At 36.3% G+C, this 20,058-nt stretch overlaps 1 protein-coding gene across 1 annotated transcript in view; it reads left to right on the forward strand.

Annotated features, from left to right (window-relative positions):
* NLP1 (nitrilase-like protein 1) overlaps positions 1 to 20,058 on the forward strand; it is a 199,853-nt gene that overhangs the window by 44,637 nt on the left and 135,158 nt on the right. The window contains exon 2 of the mRNA XM_089798946.1: positions 204 to 252. Within this exon, the coding sequence (XP_089655072.1) occupies positions 204 to 252 (49 nt within the window). The remainder of the gene's footprint in view (positions 1 to 203; positions 253 to 20,058) is intronic.

Raw genomic sequence — 20,058 nt, forward strand, 5'->3', positions numbered from 1 at the left:
GTTGAGTCAGGTTTTTTGACAATTTATAATGTTTTTGTATTTAGTTTAGTATTGGTTGTTTTTTGCAGAAGGATGACTGGATTAAAATTTGTGTGCTTTTGCTAATGCTTTATGTAATTTTCTTCTGTGGAATGTGATCACGGGCTTCATTATATATAAATGATGGGGTTTTCTCTGAAATATGTATTTGGATGTCACTTCAGGTTGGTGAGAGAGGCACATGCAAAAGGTGCCAACATCATTCTCATTCAAGTATGCTATCTTGATAACTTTTCTAGAGCAGTTACATTTTGTATCTAGGTATAAATCATTTTTTTCGAATATTCAAGAGATTTAAAAGTTACATGCTTTAACAGTTACCCATTAGGTTGCTGGCTTTGAAGAATGCAGAAATACATCCATGGGAATAGTTGCTATGCTTGAGGAAAACAGAGGGCTATGACATAAGTAGTGCCAATTACTTGTAATAAGACTGCTTAGGAACCTAGATATGATTAAAAACAACATTACACATATAAATTAAAAACCAATTAAAGACAGTGGGTGGCTTTAGCTATTCAAAGTAGGTTTCAATCAAGTGACACATTCATAGTCAATATGTGATATATCTTGCCAATTCTGGCCTCAAAATGCTGATCAGAGTCTCAAGGAATATCGTCAAACACTTTGCATACAACCTCTTTGTTTGTCGTTTCAATGTTTCAGTCTGACAATGAGTGCTTGAAATGATGTCAATGTTGATTTAAATGCTTTCAAATGGCTGCTATGATGTCTAGGCAAAAAACCGTGATTCAAATGCAATCTTTTTTTTTGGTCTTTTGAATGCATTTAGATAACCCACACAATGTAAATTGGCAGTTACAATAGTTAGAAATTACTATAAATGGCTGGCTTGCAAACTAAATATGAGAGAGATAACTCTTGACTTTCAAACTCTGTGTAATTTTAATGAATTGATGATGAATATTCATCTATATAACCATTGTTATTTTAACAAACACTTAGTATGCAAACTAGAATTATATGGCAGCACCATAATGAAGTAATTTTATTTATAATTCTCGCACCAAATAGTTACAAAGATATAGCATGTAATTCCCAGAACTTATGACAGCAAAATTAGAGAACCTGGTATGTAAATGCCTGCTGCAAATGATGGTCTCCACCTTACAACGTATATAATCTGCCAATTTAACATGTCAACCAATACGAATCTCCTGTAGATATACCTTCCAATCCTTCAAACCCTAGATGAAATCTTCCACTTGTTAGCAGAAATTGGACTTTTGGATGAAGCCCACAAACTTAGTAAGAATTCGGTTGGTCTTTCATAATGTCAAAATTGCAAACCATTGAAGAGTTTCTGTCTCCGATAAGGATAATGGCTGAAACCTGCAACTCAAGCTCCAAACCCCAATATTTTTTATAAACAAAGTCAAATTCATCCAATCATAAGAGTTTCGATTCTTCTATTGGCCTTTTATAAATTTCCCATGGAAGTTTGAACCTCATAAGACCTCTCAAGCCATATTAAAACACTTGCAATATTTGCTTTTGTTGTAAGTTGACCTTATTTAATTAAATTAATTATTCCTTGGTTTTGGCGCTCCAATATTATGACATATTTAATGCTTATTAATTAACACTTTGGCACCACTTCATAATTTGACTTTATGATATTAAATCCCCTCTTTAATAATAATGCCACATGAAATTGATAAGTTTGTAGCTTTTGTCGAATTGATTCGATCATAAGATACATTGTTGAAGGTAAATCATCATTTAGACAAATATTCTTATATATATATATATATATTATATTACATATTATATTCTATATATTCTATATTATATATATAATATATATGATCATTTATATTATTGTTAATATATTATTATTATTATCTAATGATGATTAACCTCAGAACATGTCTCCTCTCATATTTATAAGTCTTCAAAATCTACATTTGGAACACACCAATAAAATGGTAATGTTATTACATTTGTAGAAAACGATCTTTAATACCTCAACATGGTATCAGAGTTAGACTGCAAATGTGGAAAAAATATTATAGTTTGCAAACAATATTCAAAGATTACACTAGAATGATAATACAAATATGTGAAGGACATACAATCAACATCATCATTGAATAAGGATAAGCTGCATAGCAATCTGGAGAAGATAAGCTTAGCTACAACGAGTGAAAGGGGATTCATAGTAGAAATGATCAATATGATAGTACCACATTTCATTGATTACTCAATAACATCTTTGTTTAAAATTGAATGTAATAATAATGGTAGAAACTATAACTGAACTCCCTAATTATTATAGTGCAATCTTTTGATGCTGACTTCCTATCATGTAAAAATTGCAAATACTAAACTTCATTATCCTGTGGTTGTCAAACATAAAATTTGTGTTAAAAAACGAGGTTAAACACAACAACAAAACTGACAAGACACAACAATTAGAATCAGACTCACTTGATAAATGAATGGACTTGAAGATTTGGCTATTCTTCGCATGTTGTGAACTATTGAGTTGTCGTTTTGTATGATGCTTAACGGCAAGAATCCTTTCGAACCCCTCTCTTAAAAAGCTGATCTAGGATCAACTCCAAGGTTCCGGGCGATCTTGCGACCTACTGGAATCCGCTCAGTTGAAGATGAATGTTTTTGTTCACAAAGAGGCGTTTGCTGGCTCAAACCAATTTCAGATAAGATGATCAATCTGCTTGCTTTTTCAAAATTAACCACAAAAAGAGATATATTGTTTAGATTTTCTATTTTTAAATCAATGCAATCTAACAATGCAACTATATGAATTCCTAATTTAACCAAGGGTTAGCAAAGCAAATAACAAAGATAAAGGTAACAAGAGATGAAAGTAAATAACATGAAAGGGAAATTCTTAACGGACATAAGCCACAATAACAACATGTTTGCGAGTTAAATCATTGAAAAGATTAGGTAGGAAACCAATGAAAATAGGAGCGACGCTTCCTCAAATCTATTGATGCAATCGTCAATGGAAATTTAGTAAAACCGAAAAATGTTTCACTTCTTATCAAATCGCAAGGCCATGGAAAGTGCGCTCATGCGAGATGAGAAGCTATGTAGGAACAATAGGGTGATCTCTTCTCCAATTCAGTACGTCAACAGACGGCAAACACTAGAACTAAAATATCGCATGATCAATTAACACAACAAAACTATTGGCTCCATTATTATCATGAACAAGAATCCATAAAGATAACACACTCGGACAAGAATGACTACACTCAGAAAGAGAGCACCAATAGCATATATTATTGCATCAAAATAACGGCTTGGAATACATATTACATTCGTGAATTTATAAGAAATCATCTCCTCAATTTGTGCTGAGAATGAGAGATCTCTTAATGCAAACATATGCTTAAAACTAATAAAATAAATCTAATTATGTACAAACTGACTCTCAAAATGGTGCTAAGTAGGACTCCACCCTTGTTTATATCAATTAATGGGTGCATGAGCCTTTACATGACTTAAAAACAATGAAAGAAGCGGTAGATAAGAAGAAGGGAGCTGTAAAAGGATCTGGGAGTTACTGGAAGCTCCAAAAATGGAAGCTTGGCCTTCTCTGAATGTTTCTAGGAGTTAAACTACCGTTAGAATGCAAATCCGGTGCATGGAAAACTCTAAATTAGGAACTAACAGTTAACTATCGGTGCACCTCTGTGAATAGCGCACCTTGCGCACCTACACACCTTGCACACATTGATGAAATTTGTGCAAGGTGCTCAATTCACCAAAAATTCAAAGTTCTCAAATTTGAAAACGGTTTCTGAGTTTTTCTTAGACAAGGTTTGGGAGCAATCTAGTATACTTATTTTGCCCTTTTTGATGATTTATACCCTCTTCATAGGCAAGCATTTTCATAGATTTGAACTCCTGCTTCTTCTATCTGAAATCCCAAGGCACCTGTGTTGAATCCTGTCATTAATAGTTGTATAAGATGAGGAACCCGTTCTGGTTCATGTGTCCAACCTCTGTATCTTTGATCTTTAGTGCAAATTCATGAATCAAAACTTACACATGACTCCTTTGAAGGTGAAGGTTACCAACTTAGGTGAGATCTCTATTGTGTAAAGATTTTGCAACTTCTTTATATCAAACTTCTAATTCCTATTTCCTTGAATGCTGATTATTATTACTGAGATCTGAATATTGATGAAGTCTGTGCTTGTAATTCTGATCTTTGTATGTAACTGCAGGTAAAACAGTATGATAATCTTCTTAAGAAAATAGCCTTAGATTTGAAGACTTGAAGAACACTTAATCTCTTTTTATTTCAGACACAAGAAGGAAGAATTGATTGTTTGATCCGATATTGGAGAATATCTTAATGCTGTTAAATACTGAATAGTGATGCTCGGAGGAACAGATTGAACTTTTTGTGTTGTGTGTCCTACAAGTCTGCATCATCATCCCTCTAAATATCTAAACCAAGGGATGTCACCATCAAAGGGCATGTCCCTATCCTTGGTTGGCTTTGATACCCTTTCTCATGGATCAGCATCTTTAAGACAAGTTAGAATCAACACTAACACACATTATATTAGTTTAGGATTAAATGCAATTTGTTATTGAAAAGTCGCCGCCTAACATAGGAAGGAGAGTAGACATATAAAGCCATCGTAGATATCTAGACTAAGAAGATTTAAGTGGGTCCTACACTTCGGGATCTATAGATTATTATGTTAAATATTTAACACTCCCTCTTAACTTGATAATCATACAGAGAGATATTATATCTAGCAACATCAATACAGATGAATAAGCAAGAATTAATACTCTATAACTCTCTAAATCTTCTTAGTATGTGGTATTATAGAACACATAATACACTGCCATATTACTAAACCTGTGATATGACAAATCATTGATACTAGTGATAAAAACACAAGTTGTGACTCATAGAAACTGGTATTTCTATATCACCACGAGATCCCGAGTTTAAGATCTACCAGAAAACAGGATAACCCCGAAGAATACTAAAATTCTCCCAATATTCAACTTGTGGCTCATAAACATAGCAATGTCTACATCACAATATGATTTTGAACTCATCTAGATCTTACAATAGAACTCTACTGTTTAGCACATTATCTAAGAGATTTTCACCTCTCATAATGTTTTATACAAGTGTTCATTATTTTTCAGAGATTGTCACCTCTTAAAATAATGAATACAAATGGTGGAGCCCATAACAGTCAATAGCTTGACAAATAAAATTATTTTATTAATAATCAAGAGTACAAATGGATTACAACTCAATCATACCAAGTCTCCTCCTGAAGTGTTCTATCTTCATTCTAGATAGAGGTTTGGTGAGTATGTCTACTGTCTGATCTGCAGTGCAAATGTATTCCAATTTTACAGAATTCCTGTCTACCATATCTCTTACATAATGGTAAGGAATTTCAATATGCTTGGACCTGTCATGAAAAACTGGATTCACTAAGAGCTTGATGGAACTCTGATTATCACAATGAATAATCGTGGGATTCATAGCTTGCCCAGATAATCCCACAAGTAACTTCCTCAGCCATATTGCTTCTCGGGAGGCCATTGCTGCTGCAATGTATTCAGCTTTTGTGGAACTCTGTACTACTGAAGACTGCTTTCTACATATCCAAGATATCATTGGTGATCCCAAACTGAAACAACATCCTGAAGTACTTTTCTTGTCTTTAACACTTCCACCCCAATTTGAATTAGTGAATCCATGTAAGTCTAAAGCAACTTTCTCATATTTGAGTTCGAGATTAAGAGTGTCTTGTAAATATCTCATAATGTGTTTAACTGTGACTAGGGGAATCTCCTTCGGTTCACACATAAATTGACTTAAGGCATTAATTGCATAGCAAATATTTGGTCTTGTATTTACTAAGTACATAAGAGACCCAATCATCTATCTGTAGCGAGTAGAATCTGTGGATGGTGATTCTGCAGCTGCTTCCTTAAGTTTATGTAGATTAGTCTCCATTGGAGAAGACATAGGTTTGCAATTCCACATTCCAAATCTCTTTAAAATATCTGATGTATACTTCCCTTGATTTAGTATGATACTGTCATAATTCTGCCATACTTCCAGTCCTAGGAAGTAATGAAGGAGTCCCAAATCTTTCATTTCAAATTCTCTAGTTAGATCTTTCTTGCATTGATCTATGAGATGATCATTACCTATTATTAGTAGATCATCAACATACAGTATCAAAATTACCATATCATCTTTATCTCTTTTATAATATAAATTTGGATCAGCTTCATTCTTGGAGAATCCTAAGCTGGTGAGATACTTATCAACTCTTTCATACCAGGCCCTAGGAGCTTGTTTAAGCACATAGAGAGCTTTTTTGAGCCTGCAAACAAAAGTGTTAGGATCATGAGTTTCAAATCCTTTAGGTTGATCCAGATATACTTCTTTTGAAATCTTTCCATTTAGGAATGCTGTTTTCACATCCATCTGATATACCTTCCATCCCTTTGATGCGGCAATTGCTAAGACTGCTCTTACGGAGTTATATCTGGCAACAGGAGCAAAGGTTTCTTCATAATCAATCCCTTCTTTCTGAGAAAATCCTTTGGCTACAAATCTGGCTTTATACTTCTCAATACTACCGTCAGTAGTATGCTTTATTTTAAATATCCAGTTGGAAGAAATAACAGATTTTCTTTTAGGTCTTGGAACAATTTCCCAAACATCATTTTTCATGATAGATTGGTATTCTTTTGTCATAGCTTCTTTCCAAGTTGTATGTTTAATCACATCAAAAGGATTGGTTGGATCTATTTTGGATAAATCACTCATGTTGGCTGTATTACCAAAGAATCTTTTAGGTCTTTTGTTTTCTTTGATTGTTCCCAAAGGTGCAACAAAGTCTTGAGCTGCTTCAATTGTTTTAATGGCCCAAAGTGGTCTCTTCTTTGAATTTTCTTCAAGATTCATATTTTGAATTTCATCTTTGATTTCTTCTAAGTTCTCCCTCTGGGACCCAGATTCACAATTTTTTTCAGAATTAGATATGGGAGAAGGTTCATCAGAACTTATGGCTCTTTTGAATGCAAGATCTTCTTCAAAGATTACATCTCTGCTAAGTTCAATAGTTTTCTGTCCAGGTATGAAAATCCTATATGCTTTAGAAGTTTCACTATACCCTACAAAAATACCTTTCCTCCTAGAGGGCTCTAACTTGGTTTTCTTTTCTTTTTGAACATGGATATATACAGGACATCTAAAAATTCTAAGATGACTTATATTGGGTTTAACTTTAGTGAATACTTCTTTAGGGGTTTTATCTTTAAGATAGGAGTGAGGGCTTCTGTTTTGAATATATACAATAGTACAAGAGGCTTTTGCCTCAAGATAATATTCTAGATTTTGGTCAAAAATTATAGCTCTAGCAGCTTCTATAATTGTCCTATTCTTTCTTTCTGCCACCCCATTTTGTTCTGGATTATAAGGAACAATGTACTCCCTCTTAATCCCTGGTTCTTTACAAAACCTTTTAAACAAATCTGAAGTATATTCTCCTCTGTTATCAATTCTAAGGGTTTTAATTTTATGCCCTAGAAAGTTTTCAGTTAATGTTTTGAATTCTTTAAACCTTTGTAGGATTTCTTCTAATTCTTTGCATTTAAAAAAATAAATCCATGTTTTCCTAGAGAAGTCATCTATGAACAAGATATAATACCAGAATCCTTCAAGCGAAGGAACAGACATAAGTCCACATAAATCTGAATGAATTAGTTCAAGTAAATTATTTGTTTTTCTAGTACTGACATGAAAGAGACTTTTGGCATTCTTACCTAGAGCACACCCTTTGCAAATACTTGGGTGATCTTTATTTAGTTTGGGTAATCCAGTAATCATCTTCTCCATAGTTGATAAAGTTTTTAAATTTAAATGCCCTAATCTTCTGTGCCAAATTTCATTTATATCTGTAGTTTCATGAAGTAGAGCTTGAATAGATTGACTAGAATCTGTATTCAATTCATATAAATATCCTTTTCTTTGACCAATAAACTTTGCTTTCTTGATGGAGGAGTTCTTGGCCCAAGTTAAAACTTTGCCATCCACAAATACAACATTGTGCCCATCGTCTTGAAGTGCTGTGATAGAGATTAGGTTTCTTTTAATTCCTAGTACATAGAGTACACCCTTAAGCAAAAGAATATTTCCTGATTTTAGTTTCAAAGTACAATTTCCAATTCCTTCAACAGAGTGTTGAATTATCACCAATTGTAACTTCACCGTTAACCTTCTTTGATAAAGAGTCTAGGGTATCTTTGTAGCTCATTATATGTCTAGAAGATCCACTATTAGTTACCCATGCTTTATTTGAAATTTCATTTGATAGAGAGGAATACAAATCACAGTTTTTAGGATCATAAGTATCTTCTTCTTTAATAACATTTGTATAGTTTGCTTGCTGTTTGGAATTTTCAGGACAATTAGATTTGTAGTGTCCAAATTTTTCACATTTAAAACACTTTATTTTAGATAGGTCTTTTTTGGGCTTTCCATTATTTTGATTTCCCTTTTTCTTCTTGAAATGCTTCTTCTTGCCCTTATAGGAGTTTGTATTAAGAATGTGGAGTTCTTCATCTTTTACTTTTGGTTTCCCTCCTTTCTTTTGTTTTTTGGATTCTTGTTGAAGACAATAGTTCTTGAGTCTGTTAAAGTCCAGAAGCTGATCTCTGGCACTTATTCCTTGTGCGAATGTCTCCCATGAATTTGACAATCCATCTATTGCCATAAGTGTTAATTCTGTGTTACTAATGATGGTTCCTATGCTTGATAGTTCATCTCTAATGCCGGCAACTCTTAGGAAATAAGAATTTATCGATTCTCCTTTCTTTATCTGAATGTGGTTCAGTTGCCTTTTTAGTGCAAGAACCCTAGTTGCATTGTTTACTTTATATGCATTTCGTAATGCATTCATCATATCAAAGGCAGTTTGATGTTTTGTAAGTATAGGTATGAAATCATTTTTAACTCCATCCAAGATGATTTGAATAGCTTTTCTATTTCTTTTGCTCCATATGGATTTGTGAGGTTCAACTGGGGGTTGTTTGGATGCTCCATTAATGAATTGTTCCACATTGTTCTCTTCAAGAATCATCATGATTCTGAGTTTTCAGGCTTCAAAGTGTTCTTTCCCATCAAACCCGTCCTTGGGTCTAATTATGTATGCCATTGAAGATAGGAGAAAGTTTACTAAATATATGTGAAGTCTGATAACTGAATTTTGCAGAGCCCTAGATTTGATAACTTGGCTTTGATACCATGTAAAGATTCTGCAACTTCTTTATATCAGACTTCTAATTCCTATTTCCTTGAATGCTGATTATTATTACTGAGATCTGAATATTGATAAAGTCTGTACTTGTAAATCTGATTTTTGTATGTAACTGCAGGTAGAACAGTATGATAGTCTTCTTAAGAAAATAGCCTTAGATTTGAAGATTTGAAGAACACTTAATTTCTTTTATTTCAGCCACAAGAAGGAAGAATCGATTGTTTGATCTGATATTGGAGAATATCTTAATGCTGTTAAATACTGAACAATCATGCTTGGAGGAACAAACTGAACTTTTTGTGTCGTGTGTCCTACAAGTCTGCATCATCATTTGTCTAAATATTTAAACCAAAGGACGTCACCATCAAAGCACATGTCCCTATCCTTGGTTGGCTTTGATACCCTTTCTCATGGATCAGCGTCTTCAAGACAAGTTAGAATTAACACTAACACATTATATTAGTTTAGGATTAAATGTAATTTTTTCTTGAAAAGTCGCCGACTAACATAGGAAGGAGAGTAGACATATAAAGCCATTGTAGATATCTAGGTTAAGAAGATTTAGGTGCGTCCTGCATTTCAGGATCTGTAGATTATCATGTTAAATATTTAACATATTGCTGCTGATAATGAAGATGCTATGATAATTTGTGCACATGCGTGTTATGCGCCACACCTTCATGTTTATGCACATCTTCGTGCGTTGTGAAGTCTATTCCTTGATTTTTTTTCTTCTCTTCGATTGCCCGATCCTTCCTAGTCAGAGACAAGGTTATCCAGATTATCCAAAACCATCAAATGTTTGAAACTTTTTCATATCTTTTTAACAAGCTTTTCTAGGCATTTTTAACTGGCTTTTTCGGAGATCTTCTGCTCAAATTTCATGTTGAAACTTTCATCGATCTCTAAAATTGGAAAGACGAAGGCTCATTGTTTTAGAGACTGAAATTAGAATTTTAGTTCTTTCCAATGGTGTAAACGGTTTTGAATTCTGAGCTCCAAGTCAAAAGTTACGACCCCGACAAGTTAAGGATGCCTTTTTATCTGCACAAAGAAGCAAACATATTAGTCTGGAGAGTTGAAAGTCTAACCCAAAACAAACCCCAACTGACAAAAAACCTAGCCCAAATGTTCCAAAATAGTGAAAAACAAGTTAATCCCCTTTTACCCCTGATATGCAAAATAGTGCACCTAGCGCACCTTGCATTGAATGGTCATTTTAAGACCATTTTAGCGCAGTTGTGCACTTGCGCACTTACGCACCTAGGTGAGGTGCACACATGTGCATGTGTGCGCACATGCACACATGTGCATGTGTGCGCACATGCATGTGGCAAGTGCAAATGGGGAGGGGACTTAAGTCCATGCTTTGTTTAAAAATGTGGTGCGCATGTGCACACCCTTAACATTGCCTTGAGGTTTTTGAAGGTATTTTAGTTTTGGACACAGTGCGCACCCTTTGGAGGTGCGCATCTCCAAAGGGAGATAAGTGCGCACTTGTGCATTTAGCGCACCTGCACACCTTGGATAGGTGCACATGTGCACTAGTCCGCAAGTGCTCATTTATGCACTAAAACACTTTCCAATTTTTTCTCAGTTCTGACACCTCGTACTCGTCTAGTTAGAGACTAGGACTTGATCTAGACTCGAGTTCCAAAATGACCCAGGCCCCGGACTAGTGGTTTGGGAGACCAAAATTTTACTAGGGGGTCTCCATTTCTATGAGAAATGGGGCGTGCATTGTGAAATCACAACATGAACCAAATATTGCATTAGCCCCAGTCGAACATTCAATGAGCATTACAATGGATAGAGCCTCAAATAAAATGGAATGTTCAATAAGTAAAATGATTATGCGAGTAAACTAAAAATGGAGAGATGAACGAGAGAGTTAGAATGTCAGTTGGAATATTTAGACAGTAAAAAATGATTTTTATAATTGGAAGCTTGACCTCTACCTCTCATATTTACCAAGTTTCCATCTCCCACCTCAACTGACACATGTCAGCACCATAGATTAAACATGACTTTGACTTTTGCTGTTGCCATAAATTTTATCCCTGCTATGGTCATTAAGGATAGTGATCACATCAGATGGGAGTTGTCTTCAAATCTAACACTCAAGAGTGAGAGGATGGCATCAATCTAGTGACACGTACACATAAGTAGAAGATATAGAGTCCAGAAGTCAGTCGTATCTTTATAGGCAAGAAATCATCTAAGAAGTCTAAAATGCAAAGAAATTTCAGAGAATCTGCACTAATACATGGAATTGACACATGTCAAAATTGATACAAGCCGAATAGGGATATCGTTTTCAAGAAACAAGAAACATGATGAAACAGGAGATAGATGTCGTCAAGAAACAATGGAGGATAATCACAGAATCAATGAAGTCATAACCATTGATAATCCAAGTCAAGTTGAAGGTTGTGGATGCTTAGTCATGATGATGATTTCAAATCAAATACTTTATCATAATTGTGCAACGATATTATAATCTCAAGTTACAGTAACCATTCCAAAATGTTGAAATGATTGTGTTCGAGATGCAAACCTTTGAATGGGAGGATAAGGAGCGATAATAATTGAAGATTATACTCACGGATCATCACATAGATAATATTGAGAAGTATTAGGAATAAAAATTAGTTTGCAAGTGATTTCACAGTATGAATGTAAATAGGAAATATAATTGAACACACAATTAGTAGTTTTACACATGAAGATAATGAAAGATGATATTTGAAAGCCAAAATAAATCACTTCTCGAACAGTTTGAAGGATAAAAGGTAAGACCCACTATTTAATAACTTATATTCCAAGTTATGGATGGTGTAGAATGAATTTCATGGGAGACTTACTCAAAAAAATGATCATTCCTTATAAGGGCAAAATCTTAATATTCATGATGCCAGCGAATAATCCCTTATGAAGGGGTATTTCATGATATATATGTTTATTGAGTAAATATTGAATGTGAAAACTATTCTATAAAAGACATGTCATAAATAATTGGTGCATCAAGATGATTATAGAGAGACTGTTTTAGCAATATATCCTTTTGGAGAAATAAATGATTATATGAAACAAATAATGTTAAGCATTATTAACAGCATACCAACATCATTAAAGGGGGTCCCAAGCACAACCAATCATTGAAGACTCCTTGAGAATGAGTTCATAGGAACTTCAAAACATCAACTTATGATGTTTAAGAAAGAAATATTCTAGAGCAATAAGGAGGGATGACCATATGAAAAATATTATTAATTGATAACATCATACAACATCAAGTAATTTGATCCTAAGTGTAACCAATCAATGAAGCTTCTTCTATAATGAATTCATAGATATTATTTGGAGTCTCGACAGATTGCAAAGGTTTTCCATAATTTATGTGATGCAAAATTGGTCAATGATATAAGAGATAATTTTACATTGGGGGGGGGGGGGTGGCGGGGGGAAATAATAATCAATGTTACATCCCCATTTAAACCATCTTTAGAAGGGAGATGTTCAATCCTCACATGATCTAAGAAGAAAATTTCTGCATTAATGGATCTTGATATGCAAATAAGTATTTCTTATTCTTGAGTTTTAAATTTATCTACTCATTGTAGTCTCTCTCTTAATTGTAATTCTATGCATACTATAAGAGTTATTTGCCTTGATCTTTTCCTTTATGTCTGAGGATATTCTTGCAGGAAAAGAAGGTTGATTCTTTACACATGCTACATAATATTGTGCAAACTCAATCATATGACAATAGATCCAAAGAAGTTTTTCAAAATCTAGAATTCATTAGTCATTTGATGATTAGGCTGGATAAAGTGAGGCTCTTGAAGCAAATATACGCGATGACTCAGATTACGAGTATCCTTCTATATTAAGAGGGAGTTTGACACTTCTTCAAAGGCAACGTAGGAGCATAGAAGATTGATACTTAGAGGGAGTCTAAAAATACATGTTTATGACTGCATGGTTTTGATGGCCCTACCCCTCTGTTCATCTTGAAGAAATAACAACTTATCACTAGAAAGAAAGAAGATTGATATCAGATTCAAAGGGAGTTCAATAGGCATCCTTAGGTGAAGAGAGCTTTGAGGGAGTAACTAGAGGACTTGACTTTCCAGGATTGTTGTTTAGAGGGAGAATTTTGAAGTGTGATCTCTTCTGTATAAGGTAAAAGATCGAAGTGAAATTCCTTGTAATGCATTCCTCTCCGTGAGCGAGAATTTGAGGTGAAAACCCTTGTTCCACCCTTAGACTTAGTTCACGATGGTTACTATTTTGCATATGTGGATTATGTCATGAAAGGTGACTATCTTTCATTGATATATATATCTTGAAGGTAGCTATTGTAAGGTGACGATCTTATCAATAGTTTGACTTATTGTCATGACATACTTCATTAATTTGTTGTCCCAAAGTGCCAAAAGTCATGATAACAAACATATCACGATCAAACTTCATTAAGTTGTTTTCTTGGAGATCATGTTACTTGTCATGATAGAGACCATGACATTGTCATTTCTTGTTATCTGATAGACTACATTAAGTTGTTGTCCCATAGTGCCAGAAATCAAATAACTCATATCCTACTAGGATATAACATATTCTTTTGGTAGGCATGAAGGATTTGATGCTAGTGCACATACCATATGATGAATATTGCTTGTTGAATCATACTTCAGATTATATTGAAAGATAACATCTAAGTTGATGAATATATGTTGATATCCTTAAATATGTCATTCCAGGAATATCATATTGAGATGATATCTCTTCATATATTTGAGAGCATAATGTGTTCTATAAAAATCCTCCCTAGCCAAGAGGGAGTGTTAAGTTTGTAGCTTCAGTTGGATTGATTCAATCATGAGATACATTGTTGATGGTAAACCATCATTTAGACAAATATTCTTATATATATATATATATTATAATACATATTATATTATATATATTATATATATATTATATGTATATATGGTAATTTATATAATTGTTAATATATTAAAATAATTATTATCTAATGATGATTAACCATATAGACGTATCTCTTCATGAGACATGTCTCTTCCTCTCATATTTTGTAAGTCTTCAAAATCTGCATTTGGAACGCACCAATAAAATGACAATGTTATTACATTGTAGAGAACGATCTTTAATACCTCATCGCAAATCAATAAATATTTTCTTAAGATAATTAATTATTATGAAAGTCACGCTTTAATAATAATTAAATGTCATAACCATTATTTAATTATTTTGATTTCACCATTGGCTAACCCACTGCCCCCATTGTCAATTTGGATGCTTTACTAAAAATAGTAAGGGTCTCTCTAACACCAATGACTTACTATGAATAGAAAGTCTCTCAAAACGGAACCAAAAACCTTTGAATATCAATGGCTCAAAACAAATGAAGGATTTAGTGAGATAAACACTTACAACAACCACCTAAAGAGCTCCAAAACTCCCAAACTAGATCCTCCTATCCACCATACTGGCTTGCAAGGTAACAATAATAGGTAATCCTTCAAACTTTGATGCTCACGAAAATGGGAATATTACACAATATATATGAAGTCACCTCTCTATTCAATTTGTTTTCATCTGGGGATGATGTAAATAACTGTGTTACCAGATTCGCTCTTGGACCTAGGGATTCTTGGTTCAATTACTCAAAAATTTGGTCCTTGTCAGATTCGGTCAAAAGTGCAGAGATTGACATTCTTATCGAATTCTTGTAGAGGAAATTGGCAGATGGGCGAATATGGTTTCCAATGGAGAAACTTGGTCGGAATTTCACAAAATTTTGTGCGAATCTGGTCCAAAAGCACCTTTTATTGACTTTTTCTAATTTTTTTTTTTGCCAAATCAGGTCTATTCGATCCTTCAACCCTAAAAGTGACCTCTAAAAGGACCAAAAAGGCTGTTTATGTGTATTTTGGCATTTTGTTATGTCATTTGGACTAAAACGTTAATATACATGGTGGTGTATTTTTCTATGTTGCTTTAATATAAGTATAGTGATATATGAATACATTTGCTGCTACATGTGCGGAGGCACACACGCAGGCGCACACACACACGCACACACATAGACACACACACCCACACAATATATATTTAAAAGAAAACACCTATTCTTGTAGGGATGAACCCAGAATGAATTCAAACCCAACCCCAATTTTTTTGAATGAACTTCAAACCCAAATCCGAACTAGGAAAGGTAAATAAATTAGTAGTCATCAACATGCACCATAGTTACAATAAATTTTAAATTGCAGTGCCACAAAATGTAATCACTGGTCCTTAACTTGGACTACATTGTTGTTTTAGAATTCCTATGTAGTGATTGTAAATATTAAGCTGACTGTTTTTTTTGACTTTAATAGTTCCCAAAGGGCTGTGCGTTATTCCACCATATATTTGGAAAGATAAATAACCGTTTCCTATGCTCAATCTAGGCTAATGAAATAAGGTGTATACTAAGCATAAAATAACCTAGACTAATTGATGACAACTGTGAGTATAGAATTGATTGAACTTTGAATGCTATTTTAGGAGAGTAAATATGAAAGGATAAAGCAATATAGCTTTTGGAAGAAAGATGAAGACTGATTATGTTGTTGCACTAAAACCTATCTATCTTGGCACTGGAAATTATTCCACCCTGTCTTGAAAATATCTTGGGACTGTCCTAGAGTCATATGTGCATGCGTCCATTCCTTTACATTGCTTCCGTGTCGATAGATTTGTCCCAATAATGTGTGGTTCTTATCTTGCAGGTTGCACATTTCTGCCTTGTAGTCCACCATAAGGTCTATAGTGCCTCACACTTGTTTTCTACACGCCATCTTGATGGATGTGGTTTTGATCTTATATGCTCATATAGCATGATCATGTTGAACCTATTTAAGGTTTGTACCTTTTGGAGTGATCTGGTTTATGTTGTTGCATCGACAAGCTATTTATGCTTTATGCCTGGTTGTAAGAACCATTGTGTTGTGACCAGCTGTATGCTAGATTTGAGATGCCTTGCTTGACTTTGGATGTATTGTTGCTCCTATGTGATTGGTTGAGCTTACCTTTTGATGCGGTAACTATTCCTGTGTTCTCTGTCGTTGGTAGAAATTTTGTATCAGCTGACGGGTCCCTTCGGGAAGGAAATTGTGTATCAGCCGACGGGTCCCTTCAGAAAGGTTCTTGTTATGTAGCCGATGGATCCCTTCGGAAAGGTTTTTGTTATGTAGCGACATGTTGTATGTGGCCGACGGACTCCTTCGGGAAGTTCTTCGGAAAGTATTTATAACCCCTTCGAGAAGCACTGTATTCATCTTATAAGGGAAGCAAAATGTAATGTTTTGGCATATGCGAATAATAATAAGAAGATTTTTGCTGTTCGTGTTCGTGTTCATTATCTGTGTGCAATTCTTAATTAACCTATGCGGTAAACATTTGGCACCGTTGCCCAATGGACCTGGTACGCAGGCAGGCAGATATGAATTAAATGCTGAATCAGTTGAACAAAGATAAGAATAAGTTGAAGGAAAAGGATGAATTACGCGTAGCACAGGAAAATTTAATTTTGGCACAACAGGCTGAATGCAGACGGAGATTTCAGCAAGTTACCGACGGACACAAAAGTATTGAAAAATTGTTGGAAGAGACTCGACAACGGCTCATTTTGGTGGAAGAAGCGAGGGAGGAGTTTCTGAACCTGCATACGCCACGAGAAGAGAATTCTGACGGAAGGAGATCGACTCGCACGGCTCGAAGTGCCGAAGGAGCACGAGCGTGGAGTGACCTCTTCGTCCGAGATATACTTCCGGAACGAACAACTTCGGTTGACGAACCCTCTTTTGCACCAAACAGCGCGAAAGTCGAAAACAGCGCGGAAGTCGAAAACAACGCGAGTGTTGCAAATAGCGCGGGTGTTGAAAACAGCGCGGAAGCCGAAAACAGTGCGAGTGTTGAAAACAACACGGAAGTCGAAAACAGTGCGGGTGTAGAAAACAGCGCGGGTGTGCGGAACAACGCAGGTGTTGGAAATAGCGCGGGTTTGCAGAACAACGCGGGTGTCCAGAACAGTGCGGGTGTTGGGAACAACGCGGGTGTGCAAAACAGCGCGGGTGTTCAAAACAGCGCGGGAGCTCAGAACAGCACGGATGCTCAAAACAGCACAGGAGTGCAAAACAGTGCAGGTACACAACAAAACCCTCAACATACAGTGATAATCGCAGGTCCGAAAGAAAAGTTGCCTAAATTTGATGGTGATGAAGCAGGTGATCGCATTCGACATTGTAAAACATGTGAAATGATCTAGAGGGCAAATGGCATAACAGATACAAACGAATGGATCCGACAATTTTCCGCTACCCTATGGGGTGTTGCAATTGATTGGTTTACTGATACTGATCCAGTTAAACAGTTGGGATAACATTAAGAAGGAGTTCTTTGCAGAATTTCAACTTCTGCGTGACGATAATGAAATTGTAGCGAAGATATTCGATACCAAGCAAAAGAAGAATGAAACAGTACGGGTCTTCGCCAGGAGGTTGAAGGACTTAATCAGTAAAATGGAGAATAAGCCAGCAGATGGGCTCCAGAAAAGATGGTTCATTGAAGGCCTTCACCCAAAGCTATGGAAAAAGATGAAGATCGTGCCACCATCGACATATACTGAAGCATACAATTGGGCATTGAACCTCGAAAATGAACAGAAGACAAAGAAGAAGAAGAAGACCAGCTCATCCGATTCAGATGACGATGAACCTTCAGGAGAAGATAGCAGCAACGATGAAGGCAACAGCAAGAAAGTCCGTTCTCTTTAGAAGGACATGCTTCGGATGATGAAAGAGTTCAAAAACATGAACAAGGAGACTAAGGGCAATGACCTATGGTGTACGGAGTGCAAGAAAGAAGGCCATACGAAGGGATCCTGCCCAAAAGATCAATTTTGTGAGATTTGCCAGATTCTAGGACACTTGGTAAAGGAATGTCCTTTCAACCTGAAATCAAGAACACCACAGCAAGTGTTCCTCACGCAGGAGGCATCCCTGTCAAGAGGGAACGGGAACACCAGTACAGAAGGTGCCACATCGGGCGGATATAGAAACAACCGGCACGGTCAAAACAACAACAATAGCAGCAACAACAATACAGGCGGAAGGAGTTGAATTCAGTATGATACGAATAGTCGGCCGATAGTTCAATGCCGCGCATGCAATCTGTAGGGTCACTTTGCCCGAGAGTGCACAACGGCGAACACACCGAAGTTGCTATGCCGATGGTGTGGACTTGGTGATCATGACGATGCTAAGTGCCCGAAGTCTAGAGTAAACTTGATTACCGTCGGGACAGACGAGGAAGAAGTTCTGGCAATCACTCGAAAGCAGGCAAAGCTATATCCTGATCCGACGGAGGAAAAGAAGAGACTGGAGGAAGCACGGGTAGAGATCCAGAGAGCAACGCAGATAGAAACGGCACACCTGAAGGACACGCCGAGTACCTCCGTACGAAACTGCACAGAATAGAACATTGTACGGCAAATATTGCAAGCCGAGATACCCGTCAGGATAAGTGATCTATTGCTCACTATGCCTCAGCTCCGATCGGCACTCACAAACATCCTTCTCGCTGCTCTACTACCAGGAGAACATGGAAGGAAGCAGGAAAGTGGAGCAAGTATAGTGGACAAAAGGGAGAAGGAAAGTGGCGCAAGTGCAGAAGATCCGATGCTGTTAGCTCTTTCATCCGGACGCTATCCGGCGGTTGTTGAAATGGGCATTCTCGGGACTGTGCTAACGGACATGATTTTGGACGGAGGGTCTGGTGTCAATGTGCTACCAGAGGATACTTGGAGAAAGTTGGGACAGCCGACATTGTGGCCACCTACCTTCCAGTTGCTAACGGCCGATCAACATGGAATCAAGCCATTGGGAGTCCTGACAGCACAACCAGTGATGATTGGAACACAACCATTCTTGTTGGATTTCGTCGTGATCCCACTGAAGCGGAGAGGATATGATGCCATTCTGGGCCGGGGGTGGTTGATACAAGCCAAGGCAAAGCACGATTGGAAGAAAAATATTTTATCACTCGAAAGCAAAGGTCGGAAGTATGTCATCGATCTACACACTTCGATGGTTGGAGAAGAAGCTCTATCGTCGGATTCCGAAGGAGAAGATGATGAGAGGAGGCAGAGTATGGAACCCGATCAGGAGGGAGTCCTACAATTGGAAGGAGATGACGACATGGATTCAGTAAATGGTCTTTACCACTGGCAGATAGAGGATTATGAGCTCTTTCCAAGTTGTAATATGCTAAGGATCGACAAAGGTAAGAAAGAAGGAAATGAATGTCCGAAGGAACACAGAGAAGCCGAAAGAGGAAATGAATGTTCGAAGGAACATAGAGAAGCCGACGGAGGAAATGAATGTCTGAAGGAATATGGAGAAACCAAAGGAGTAAATGAATGTTCAAAGCAACACAGAGAAGCTGAAAAAGGAAACGCGGGTATGACTGAAGCTGACGGACAAAACATACAGTAAGAACCCAAAAGAAGGAAAGATTCTATTGTACGATTGCGCAGGAAGAAAGTATTACGTCGAACCACAGATATAGCAGAAAGTTACCGGCAGCAAGGAAGACACATGATACGGTCTGCACAGGCAACAAAGAGGAAGGG

The sequence above is a fragment of the Cupressus sempervirens genome, chromosome 9 (genome assembly GCF_028749045.1).
Source record: "Cupressus sempervirens isolate cs-2001-9-10 chromosome 9, ASM2874904v1, whole genome shotgun sequence".
In the NCBI taxonomy this organism is placed as follows: domain Eukaryota; kingdom Viridiplantae; phylum Streptophyta; class Pinopsida; order Cupressales; family Cupressaceae; genus Cupressus; species Cupressus sempervirens.